Raw genomic sequence first — 12,775 nt, 5'->3', positions numbered from 1 at the left:
AACCTTTTAAAATAACACTCATAAGCACCTTTTTTTTTAAATTTGGATTTTACAGAGTTAGAAATAGAAACAGGATATTGAAATCTTAACAGTCACTAAAAGTTATATACAGTGAGGTACTATTTAATGTGCTTTTTATGTTGTATAATTCATACACATTTTTTTCGTAAAGCAGATACTGTAATGTTTACAAAGGTTGGTATTTAATACTTTTTAGTGTTCGTTGCTTATAATGTATTTGGTACATATTTGTTGAATGTGTAGTTGTCAATCAACACATATTATATTTCCTTTCTTGAAAATAATTGCTGATGAAACCAAGAAGATTGGCATAGTTTATGTACATGTATATATGTTACATAAGAACCCATTTGTGAATGAACATTATGTTTTATTCTGATTATAAGTGAATAAATAGATTTATTCTGATTATAAGCGAATAGATTTATTCTGATTAAAAGTGAATGGATTTATTCTGCTTATAAGTGAATAGATTTATTCTGATTAAAAGAGAATGGATTTATTCTGATTATAGGTGCATAGATTATTTTTTTTTATAAGTGAATAGATTTATTCTGATTATACATGAATACAGTGTACATTTATTCTTATAAGAAGTGAATACACTTCAACAACGTTATTTCGAACACCGATAATCCGAAGTCACCGTTATTTCGAAGTATTTTTCGGGTCCCGATTTTGGTTCTTCTTTGTTCAATGTTAAATTTTATTGCTAATCCGAACTTCATTTAATCGAAGAAATCGTTAATTCAAAGTGATTCTGTCGGTCCCAACACTATAATTTGCCTCTAATTATCAATCTTTAATCCAAAGTCAAAACTGCAAAACACTGAGCGTAATTTCACACCTTTGTCGTCTGCATGTGGCGCGTCAAAATCCGATAATTACACCTTTGTCGTCTGAGCCTAGCGTGTTAATTTTTATAATGTCGTCAAAAGCTTATAATTACTTTTTATGTAGTTTTGCATTCTTTAGTAACAAACAAATGTGTCACGTTAAATCTGAGTGAATGTGTTAAAATGAAATGCATCATATATAAACTTTACCTTTTTAACAAAAATCTTTACAAAATGTCTGATAAAAACAAGTCAACTACGTTACTATTCTCCCAACCAAATTTTGAGCAATCTGGAGAAGGGCCCGCCGGTACCCAACCCGGGTGGATATCCTGATCTGCAGTTAATAAAAAGGGGGTCAAGCAGAGTCACAATTTCTGTCAAATGTTTATTTTGAATTATCATTAATCCGAAGTTTTTTAACGGTCCCGACGACTTCGAAATAACTGTGTTGGAGTGTAGATTTATTCTGATTATACGTGAATATATTTATTCTTATAATAAATGGATAGATTTATTCTGATTACACTTATATAGATTGTAATGTTTCCTTGCAGAGTCAGGACAAGGGAGCTGATGTTACATCAGTCTACAGGGGACAGTGAGTGCAGTAGTAGGGGTCACACCGGGGGTCACCTTGACAACGCAGGAGAGGATGCACTAGAAGATGATGATCCTTACTTCACCTCATACGGACATTTCAGTATACATGAGGAAATGCTCAAAGTATGCTCTATTGTTAAAACTATATTCTTGGTGTTGTGAGGAAACTAGAAATGAACATTAAGTTTAATAATAAAGAATATTCTTAAACTTGGAATTTTCGATCATTGCTTTAATTTTTAGTCATTGCTGGCAATAATCACCATGATCAACATCATTCTTCCCATTGAACATATTCTTCATGACATTATTACATAAGTGTAGCCGGTGTATATTCAAATGTTAGACATACTTTTTCATGGTTCTAAGTCTATTGTTTTATTCGTTAGTCTAAGAATGGTTGGTATATACGGGTCCTGCGAGTCATTAATCAACTGTAGGCAGGAAGTTTAATCCTTAATTAGCATGCTGACCCAGGATAACTCTTATCCCTAAGACGTAGACACATTTTTTGACACATTTGTAGTCCTTGAGAAAGTTTAAAGTTACATTTAATTAAATACCTTTCTTCCTAAATTAGAGTTTTGAAAGCTTCTTGTCCAACCCTTAGTTACTGATGAGCAGCAAACAGCATGAAACCTGAACAGACTGCAAGTTACTGGCAGGCTGTTCTCGTTTTATGCTGGTTGTAAAAGACATTTTCACTTTGCTTCTTATGGGGGAAAGGGTTAATGAAGTTATTTCCATTTTGGTACCAGAGGTGTTATCCTTTTAACTTGACAAAATCACTTGAATTTAACTTTTATATATGAGAATATGGTATACCTGCTTATGAGTGCTATTAGACAGTTCTCCTTGGTTCCTTGGTTAGGCAATTTACCTGTATAAGCCTTGTTCTGGGAAAACGGGGCTAAATGCATGTGCAATCACTGGATAGCCTGTGCGGACAGCATAGGCAAATGTGGGACAACATTTTAGGCACATGCATTTAGCCCAGTTTTCCCAGAACAAGGCACATTTCATTATTTGCTACAGGACAGAGTTCGGACAGAGAGCTATCGTGACTTCATATACGGCAACCCAGTTGTGTTCAAGGACAAGGTGGTGCTAGATGTGGGGTGTGGCACTGGGATTCTCTCCATGTTTGCGGCGCAGGCTGGCGCGCACCACGTGTACGCCGTCGACATGGCAGACATTATCTACCAGGCCATGGATATAGCCAGGTACAAAGTGGACTGGAATTTTGTGTCATTAAAGATTGTTATCCTTGTTAAATATAAAAAAATGTCTGTGTTCCTTTTACAGGTTAATTATTAATTCACACAGTATTGTAGTTATAAGTTGTATGATATGCATTTGTTGTCCGCAATGTTTTTTATTAATATGTAATTAGTATTGATGTCATTTTACACAGTTTTGTAGTTTCTTGTCAGATGAAATACTTTTTTGTTTCAAAGATTTTTATTAAAAAAATCAATTGTTTTTATGTTCTTTTTCAGAGAAAATAAATTGGATGACAAAATAACATTTATCAAGGGAAAACTGGAGGATATAACCTTACCTGTGGAAAAGGTAATAAACAATATGTTGGTCAACTTGTTACCTGCGTTCTTTTTTTTTGGGGGGGGGGCGGGCTGATTTTATAGCTGTTTGTTAAATCATAATCTAAATGGCAAACAAATTTTTTTCAAAGGCAGTCAAGAAATTGCAAATTGATGATCAAGAAAACATTACAAGAATTACTGAGTACTTTGCCCTCAGGCGAGCCTTTTAGGGCTTGTATGGCCCTCCTGTTAAACAAATTATACCCTTATGGGAAATGCAAAAGAAACAATAAAGTGCATACTTAATAAGACATTACATTACTATAGGTACTTTGGGAAGGTGCCTCTAAGAAAACATAGTAATCTGTGTAGCAGACAAGAATTTGATATAAAACAACTGTACCCATGAGCCATGCTCTGGGAAAACAGGGCTTAATGCATGTGTGTAAAGAGTCTTATCAGGGTCAACACTTACCACCTGAACTCACTTAGAAGGGAGGGCTTAATGCATGTGTGTAAAGAGTCTTATCAGGGCCAACACTTACCACCTGAACTCACTTAGAAGGAAGGGCTTAATGCATGTGTGTAAAGAGTCTTATCAGGGCCAACACTTACCACCTGAACTCACTTAGAAGGGAGGGCTTAATGCATGTGTGTAAAGAGTCTTATCAGGGCCAACACTTACCGCCTGAACTCACTGAGAAGGGAGGGCTTAATGCATGTGTGTAAAGAGTCTTATCAGGGCCAACACTTACCGCCTGAACTCACTTAGAAGGGAGGGCTTAATGCATGTGTGTAAAGAGTCTTATCAGGGCCAACACTTACCACCTGAACTCACTGAGAAGGGAGGGCTTAATGCATGTGTGTAAAGAGTCTTATCAGGGCCAACACTTACCGCCTGAACTCACTTAGAAGGGAGGGCTTAATGCATGTGTGTAAAGAATCTTATCAGGGCCAACACTTACCACCTGAACTCACTTAGAAGGAAGGGCTTAATGCATGTGTGTAAAGTTTCTTATCAGGGCCAACACTTAACGCCTGAACTCACTTAGAAGGGAGGGCTTAATGCATGTGTGTAAAGAGTCTTATCAGGGCCAACACTTACCACCTGAACTCACTTAGAAGGGAGGGCTTAATGCATGTGTGTAAAGAGTCTTATCAGGGCCAACACTTACCACATGAACTCACTAAGAAGGGAGGGCTTAATGCATGTGTGTAAAGAGTCTTATCAGGGTCAACACTTACCACCTGAACTCACTTAGAAGGGAGGGCTTAATGCAAGTGTGTAAAGAGTCTTATCAGGGTCAACACTTACCACCTGAACTCACTTAGAAGGGAGGGCTTAATGCATGTGTGTAAAGAGTCTTATCAGGGCCAACACTTACCACCTGAACTCACTTAGAAGGGAGGGCTTAATGCATGTGTGTAAAGAGTCTTATCAGGGTCAACACTTACCACCTGAACTCACTTAGAAGGGAGGGCTTAATGCATGTGTGTAAAGAGTCTTATCAGAGCCAACACTTACCACCTGAACTCACTTAGAAGGGAGGGCTTAATGCATGTGTGTAAAGAGTCTTATCAGGGCCAACACTTACCTCCTGAACTCACTTAGAAGGGAGGGCTTAATGCATGTGTGTAAAGAGTCTTATCAGGGTCAACACTTACCACCTGAACTCACTTAGAAGGGAGGGCTTAATGCATGTGTGTAAAGAGTCTTATCAGAGCCAACACTTACCACCTGAACTCACTTAGAAGGGAGGGCTTAATGCATGTGTGTAAAGAGTCTTATCAGGGCCAACACTTACCTCCTGAACTCACTTAGAAGGGAGGGCTTAATGCATGTGTGTAAAGAGTCTTATCAGGGCCAACACTTACCACCTGAACTCACTTAGAAGGGAGGGCTTAATGCATGTGTGTAAAGAGTCTTATCAGGGCCAACACTTACCACCTGAACTCACTTAGAAGGGAGGGCTTAATGCATGTGTGTAAAGAGTCTTATCAGGGCCAACACTTACCACCTGAACTCACTTAGAAGGGAGGGCTTAATGCATGTGTGTAAAGAGTCTTATCAGGGCCAACACTTACCGCCTGAACTCACTTAGAAGGCACTTCCTTTAACCAAAAATTGCATGGAAAGTGTCGTGCCTGATTAGTCTGTGTTGACTACATGGGCTAATCTGGGACACGTTACACACATGTATTAAGACCTGTTTTCCCAGACCAAGGCACAACTTGACTGTAAACTTGTTTATAATAGGTAGACATTATCATCTCTGAGTGGATGGGATACTTCCTACTGTTTGAGTCCATGTTGGACTCGGTGCTGTTTGCACGCGCCAAATATCTGAAGCATGATGGTGTAGGTAAGAGAAGGATGTGTGATGCTTATATTGGTAGTCAAGGTTCTTTAGTAATTTGTTGTTGTCAAGTACTTTGTATGAGAAAAAAATGTAGTATTCCATGATTTTTACAGAATTCAAGTTCCGAAAATAGTTATTATAATATTTTTAGTTTAATCTTTATGTCTTGTTGTTATTTAATGACACTGTTGAATTCCTTAAAGTGAGAAGCATGTAAGATTTTTTGCCCAACCAGCATTTGGGATTTAGGGATTCATTTCAGAAATTTCAAAAAGAACAATCATTTTTCTGTATAAATAACTTATTGTTTATAACAATGAGATTGCTTTTAAAATAAGTCCACAAAAATATTCCTAGCGTGTATCTCTAGCAAACATTGTACATACAAAATAATTCTTATTATTCACATTAAAAAAATATGTTTTAAATAACAAGAGTTACATGTAAGTCTTTACAAAAACATATCAAAGCTTGATAAAGAAACATAAGACATGTATAAAATAACAGATACTATGCCAATTTACAAGATGTTGTGTTCCACATTATCAATTCCTTTCATCACACAGTGTATCCGGACCAGTGTACAATCAGCCTCTCCGCCATCAGTGACCCTGACATGCACATGGCCCATGTGACATACTGGGAGGATGTATACGGGTTCCAGATGTCGTGTATGAAGACGTGCGTGGTGAGAGAGGCCAGCGTGGAAGTTGTGAAGCAAGAAAGGGTCGTCACAGATACCTGTGTGATTAAGGTGTGCAAAATAGCAAACTTACATCTGGTAACACTCAATTAGGGATATACCTGTAAGTTAGCAAGAACACATCTTTGGCCCTACCATGTGTGTTCTACAAGGGAGCCTCCTGGAAAAAAACATGTGTGTAAAGTGTCATACCAGATAAGCCTGTGCATTCTGCACAGTCTTATCAGGGACGACACTTTTGGCCTTTACAGTTTTTATTTGTTTAAAGGATGTTTCTTCTTTGCAAAAAATCTAGTTTAGGCGGAACTTTTGTCTGTTCTTCCTTTTTTATCCCCCGCCATAGGGGGAGGGATATTGTTTTGGCGTTGTCCGTCCATCTGTCTTTCAGTCCGTGCTTCTTTCCTTCCGTCCGGAGCCATATCTTGGAAGTGCTTTGGCGGATTTCATTGAAACTTGGTATGAGTATATATATGGATAAGAAGATGATGCGCGCCAAATGGCATATAACACCATCTGTTAATAACAAAGTTATGGCCCTTTGTATCTTAAAAAAATGCTTTTTTGAGTGTCAAATATAACACTTTTGTGTCCAGAAGCACATTGGCGGGAAATATCAATTCAACGAATTGCTTGTTTTATGTATTTCCCGAAGCTTGTTTGCTTCAATCCACTTGAATTACTTGGTGGATGGTGTTAAAACTTTGTTTGTTTTTCCACTACGGAATATATGGTCCAGATAATTTGTATTCAAACTCCTCTTTAACTACTGTTTGAATCGCACTCAAAATTTCACAGTTAAATTGCCTTAACATTGACCCTTTACCACTTAGATTTTTTTTACGCATTTGTAGTCCCATAGAAAATTCAGTTTTATTGAAGTCCTTTCTCTCTAGTTTCAAGTGTCAAAGGCTTCATTTTCAAACCTTTGATACTGATGAGAAACAAGCAGCATAAAATCTGAACAGAGTGCGAGTAACTCGCAGTCTGTTCAGGTTTTATGCTGCTTTCTGCTCATCTGTACCTAAGGGTTGGAAATGAAGCCTTAAAAACTTGAATCTAGTAAGATGGGGTTTTACAGGGGTCTTAATATTCCGGTTTGATCCAGAAATCCGGATTTCAAGGCACCAGGGTCACTTTTTAGATCAATCAAAATTTAAGGAGTTTAGTTTGGTAGTGGGGTCACGAGCGAATCTTGGTTAATTTCGGTTCTACAGAAAGAAACTCCTGCGTCGATATCATAAAATTCAGTAGTTTATTACAGGTGTCTTGTTTATTTGACCCTCCCAGATTATTTCGTTACCACGCCATCAGGTGCATTTTTTGTTTGAGCGGGAACATATTCCTGTGAATTCCAATTGAGCGCGCCAAGTATCAACAAAGCGTTTATCAACATGGAGTAACGACCAAAAATAATTTTTAGGCAAATTTTAACCTCGTAACCTTTGTTTACAAGCTTATAAATGTAATGATTGTTTATGTTTTTATTGTTTCTTTACATAAACAATTAATTTGATAAAATGTGACATTGGAAGAAAGAAAAAAGACCATGAATCTTACTTTGCATGAATGGGTGGGTGGAGGGTGGTAAATTAAGCCGCTCGACGAATAATTTATGATTATGCTTTCTTGTAACAGCATCAGTTTTTAGATGGAAATCGTTCATATTATATATATGTACGTGATATTCTGTAGTGCTGTTTATATTATGGGCTAAGGTTGTACTTTTTAATGATTATTTTTTTATTGCAAATTTTTATTCTGTCTAAGAATCTGAAGCATCTTTCAAGAATGGTATGTGACTTCTCTCTCTTTAAGTTTCATTTTGCTTTGATGGTCCCTAATAAAATAAGGGACCCTGCCTTGATAGGTTTGTGGCTGTATAAATAGATATATAGTATATTTGACACAGGGAAATCTTCTTACAAGAATACTGGCTTAATTTTTCAGATGTTAATGCATTATAAAAAATTTTGAAAATGATTACACTTCTGTTTGTAAATGCTTGGAAACAAATCTTTCTTTTGCTATAATAAAATGCTTTTAAAACTGCTTGGAAATGCAATCTAGAAGGGTCTGAAAATGATTAAAATCAATTTCCGGCAGGGGGTCTTCGCCCCCCTGGTTCCCCTACAAGGGGGCTGCCCCTTGACCCCCGGCTTGTTTTCAGGATTGGCAATTTTATGACCCCTGGTTTTAATTAAATCTAACTTTCTAAGGGACTTGAAACCCTTCAAAATACGTATCTAAGCGGTAAAGGGTTAAATACCTACCTAAGTGGTAAATGGTTAAGTCCGTCATACTGTAGTTTGATGCATCGGCCTGTGTATTACAGGACCTGGATGTGTGCAACTGTGGGATTGCAGACCTTCAGTTCACTGCCAACTTCTGTCTGACTGTAACCAGGGATACAACAATCACCGCCTTCATTGGATACTTTGATGTTTTTTTCCACAAATCAGCTGAACAGAAAGTAGTGATATTGGTTTTATACAATTGTTTTTAGTTGTTTGAATTGAAATTGTCTCACAATAATGCATTACGTAAAAGGTAATGGAAAAACTTTGTTGGCTGGGTGTAAAAATTATTATAAATTCTTGCAGAGTTTTTATGCCTCCAGTAGGGTGGCATATAGCATTTGAACTGTCTGTCAGTCCATCTGTCCGAAAACTTTAACATTGAAGATAGCAACTTGATATTTGGCATACATGTACATGTGTATCTCATGGAGCTGCACATTTTGAGTGGTGAAAGGTCAAGGACATCCTTCAAGGTCAAAGGACAAAAAACAAATCCAAGGGAAGTAACAAGCTTTAAAGGGAAATAATGTTTATTTATCATATGGCAGGTACAGATCATTTTTACAAGGAAAGTAATATTTTTTAAAGGGATATAATCAAAAACAAAATAAGTAAATCAAACCGGCGCAGTAGGGGGCGTCAGAAAAACAAAATGGATTTTATAAAAAAATAAATTCTTAGGCATGTATAAAAACTGCTTAGTTAAAACTTTTCTAAGCCCCTGTTAAGCAAAAATGATAAAACCCATCATTTAATTGTGTCAATACTTATAAAAATGTTGGGCTTGTAAGTTAAAACAAACATTTAATTACATTTATATTGATAAACACTTTGTTTGAATAGAACATATATTGTTCTGTAACAGTATTGTTCTGACCTGAATGCTTGGTAAAACATTTGTTCTTACTTATATCAAATGTACTATGTCAAAATGGGGCTTATTTCATGGCGTAAAGTGTTGTCCGCACAGGTTAATCAATTGTATTCTTTATTTAAAGGAATTCTCTTCTTACTAAAAAGCAAGTTTAGGCGGAAAGTGTCTTCACTGATTAGCCTTTGCAGTCGCAACAATCTGCGATGACACTTTATATATGCATAAAACAGTCTGCGATGACACTTTATGTATATGCATTAAACCTCATTTTCCCAAAACCATGCTTTATGTATTTTACATATCTAATTTTAAATTAAATTTTAATTGAACTAAAACATAAGTTAAGATTTCTTAACAATCAAATTTTGAATACTGACCCAGAGCTCCAGATAAGGTTTTGGGAAATTCTTCACGTTACTACCAGATTTTCAAAAAGAATTCTTAACTCAGAAATTTTATCTTAACATTACTGCTCAGTTTTGGAAAATAATTCTTAATTTTTCTAAATAACCTAAAAATAAATAGTGTCATCGTATAAGATCTTTTCTATAATGTCTTTCTGAGCATTCAACTTCGGCTCACTTTGCGTACAATATGTTAAAAGTGAGTTTTTTGCACGCTTTGCAGTTTTTTTAGCATATCCTCTGGGCGCAGCCATTTTTTAGCTCACCTGATTGCTCAGGTGAGCTTTTGTGACGGGTCTTTGTCCGTAGTACATTCGTCCGTCCTACCATCTGTCTGTAAACATTTGTTCGTAAACACTCTAGAGGCCACATTTATTGACCGATCTTCATGAAACTTGGTCAGAATCTTTGTCCCAATGAAATCTTGGTCGAGTTTTAAACTGGGTCGTGCCGGGTCAAACACTAGGTCACAAGGTCAAAAAAAGGAAAAAACTTGTAAACACTTGAGAAGTCACATTTCATGCCCAATCATCATGTAACTTTGTCAAGATGTTTGTCTTAATAATATGTTGGTTGAGTTCAAAAGTGGTTCCGGTCCGTTGAAAACCATGGCCGCCAGTGGGCGGGGCAGTTTTTCTAATTTGGCTATGGAGAAACCTTGTAAACACTCTGGAAGTCACAATTTTTGCCCAATCATCATGAAAGTTGGTCAAAACATTGATTTTATTGATTTCTCAGACGAGTTCGAAAATGGTCCAGATCGGTGAAAAAACATGTGCGGGGCATTTTTCTCTATAGTATATAGTGAAAACATGTGAACACTCTAGAAGTCACATTTTTGGCCCAATTTTCATGAAATTTGGTCAGAACATTTGTTTCCTTGATACGAGAGTTGAGTTGGAAAATGGTTCTGGTCAGTTGAATAACATGGCTGCCGGGGGGGGGGCAGTTTTCTTATATTTATAAAGTAAAAAAAAGCTTGTGAACACTCTAGAAGTCACATTTTTTGCCCAATCATCATGAAAGTTGGTGAATAGATTTGTGAAACTTAGTCAATGCATTGGTTTTATTGATTACTTGGACAAGTTGGAAAATGGCTCAGATCATTGAAACACACTTTTTAGCTCACCTGATTGTGAGGTGAGGATTTAGGATTGGTCTTTGTCCGCTGTCCGTCCACATTTGGTTTGTAAACACTCGAGCATTCACATTTCTCAAGCATTCTTTAACAAAGTTGCTTAAAGATCTCAGTCAAGTTTGATGATGAGCAAAATCACATAATTAATGCCATAATTATTGCCCTTAGATTGTCCAAATTTTTATTATATTATACAAAATCCTTGTAAGCAAAGTTTGATGTTTGGGGGGTCAACTCAAAATATAGGTCACCATTTCAAATCTTACAAAAACAAAAACACTCCCTACGCCAGAGTTTTGGTTCAATAATGATGAAACTTGACCAGGATGTTTGTCTGGTCAATATCTAGGTCATGTTTGACATTAGGTAAAGATTAAATGAACTGACTCCTCTCAGGTGAGCGAACTATGGACATTTTGGCCCTCTAGTTTGACAGATAGACTGTACATGCCGCTTTTGTTGGAAAAAATGTGCTTTGTTAAACAAACCCAATAACCATTCTATATTAGTACTGAAACGATCTTTAATACCTGAAAAAAACTCAATAAAAATCTATATGAACCGATGTAAAAATAATATACGTAACTTGATTTTGTAATTCTTAATGGTACGGCCAGATTTTAAAATAAATACTAAACGGACTTGAAAATAATGCTTAATTACGAAAATACTACCCTTATCTGGAGCTCTGCTGGCCTCAGGATAGACCAGTTGCAGTGCATGCAAGTCACAATGGCATGCCTGCTAACATCAATTGAGAATGTGATCTGACCTTAAAATGCATTACACCCTTGACTACAGGTGGAGTTTTCAACGGGCCCACATGCGACCCCTACACACTGGAAACAGACTGTGTTCCTTCTAGATCAGCCCTTGCAGTGTTCAAAAGGTAGGGGACAGTATAGACTGTATTCCATCTAGATTAGCCACTGCAGTGTTCAAAAGGTAAGACACAGTCTAGACTGTATTCCTTCTAGATCAACCCTTGCAGCGTTCAAAAGGTAAGACACAGTCTAGACTGTATTCCATCTAGATTAGCCCCTGCAGTGTTCAAAAGGTAGGACACAGTCTAGACTGTATTCCTTCTAGATCAGCCCTTGAAGTGTTCTGCAAGTAGAAAACAGTCTAAAATCTTGGTATTCAGAAGTATATGAGAGGACTTGGGTTGAGTTGTCTCTGTAACCCCATTTTCTTTAACTTTTGGTTAAAAAACATGGTATTATTTATCCGTATGTCTAAAACATGCAGACTATCTGTATATACTAATAATTTTAACGAATTTCAACTGTATGATTAAACTAAAAATAAGAAAATGTACAGTTAAACATTTTCTAATTACTTAAATAGAACACATAACTGTGAATATATGTGTATTTTGTTAATAGTCAATGTTATCCACTAAAATTTTAAAATTTAACCTCTAACTTAAAAAACTGTAGTTTTTTCTATGGACTTCATAATCATTTTGAAATATGTGATGCTCCTACATGGTGTGTTTTCTGTTGTATTGCAGGAGACACCATAGAGGGAGTGCTGACATGCAGAAAGAACAGGAAGGACCCTAGATCCTTGATCATCACTTTCTCCTTTGATGGAAAGACTTTTACTTATAATATGGAATAAAATAATTTTGAGACTGAATATGTCTTCTTTCATGCATCATGAACATGTTAATGTAAATGAGCCGTCTTCTGTGAAAAGGGGGTTTAATGAATGTGCGTAAAAAAGGGGGTTTAATGAATGTGTGTAAAAAAGGGGTTTAATGAATGTGTGTAAAAAAAAAGGGGGTTTAATGAATGTGTGTAAAAAAGGGGGTTTAATGAATGTGTGTAAAAAAGGGGGTTTAATGAATGTGTGTAAAAAAGGGGTTTAATGAATGTGTGTAAAAAAGGGAGTTTAATAAATGTGTGTAAAATAGGGAGTTTAATGAATGTGTGTAAAAAAGGGGTTTAATGAATGTGTGTAAAAAAGGGAGTTTAATGAATGTGTGTAAAA

General features: G+C 36.4%; 1 protein-coding gene across 2 annotated transcripts in view; it reads left to right on the top strand.

The window, feature by feature from the left end:
* Positions 1–12,421, top strand: part of LOC127854045 (protein arginine N-methyltransferase 3-like) — a 19,739-nt gene extending 7,318 nt beyond the window's left edge. For both annotated transcript variants that reach the window (XM_052388986.1, XM_052388985.1), the window contains exons 5-12: positions 1,415–1,583; positions 2,496–2,683; positions 2,960–3,032; positions 5,262–5,367; positions 5,931–6,118; positions 8,400–8,537; positions 11,582–11,669; positions 12,294–12,421. In XM_052388986.1, coding sequence (XP_052244946.1) covers positions 1,415–1,583; positions 2,496–2,683; positions 2,960–3,032; positions 5,262–5,367; positions 5,931–6,118; positions 8,400–8,537; positions 11,582–11,669; positions 12,294–12,403 — 1,060 coding nt within the window. In that variant the 3' untranslated portion in view covers positions 12,404–12,421. The remainder of the gene's footprint in view (positions 1–1,414; positions 1,584–2,495; positions 2,684–2,959; positions 3,033–5,261; positions 5,368–5,930; positions 6,119–8,399; positions 8,538–11,581; positions 11,670–12,293) is intronic.
* The last annotated feature ends 354 nt before the right edge of the window (positions 12,422–12,775 follow it).

This window comes from Dreissena polymorpha, chromosome 12, assembly GCF_020536995.1.
Source record: "Dreissena polymorpha isolate Duluth1 chromosome 12, UMN_Dpol_1.0, whole genome shotgun sequence".
Classification (NCBI taxonomy): Eukaryota; Metazoa; Mollusca; class Bivalvia; order Myida; family Dreissenidae; genus Dreissena; species Dreissena polymorpha.
The sequence above is the reverse complement of the archived record's forward strand: the minus strand, read 5'-3'. Positions and strand labels throughout refer to the sequence as shown.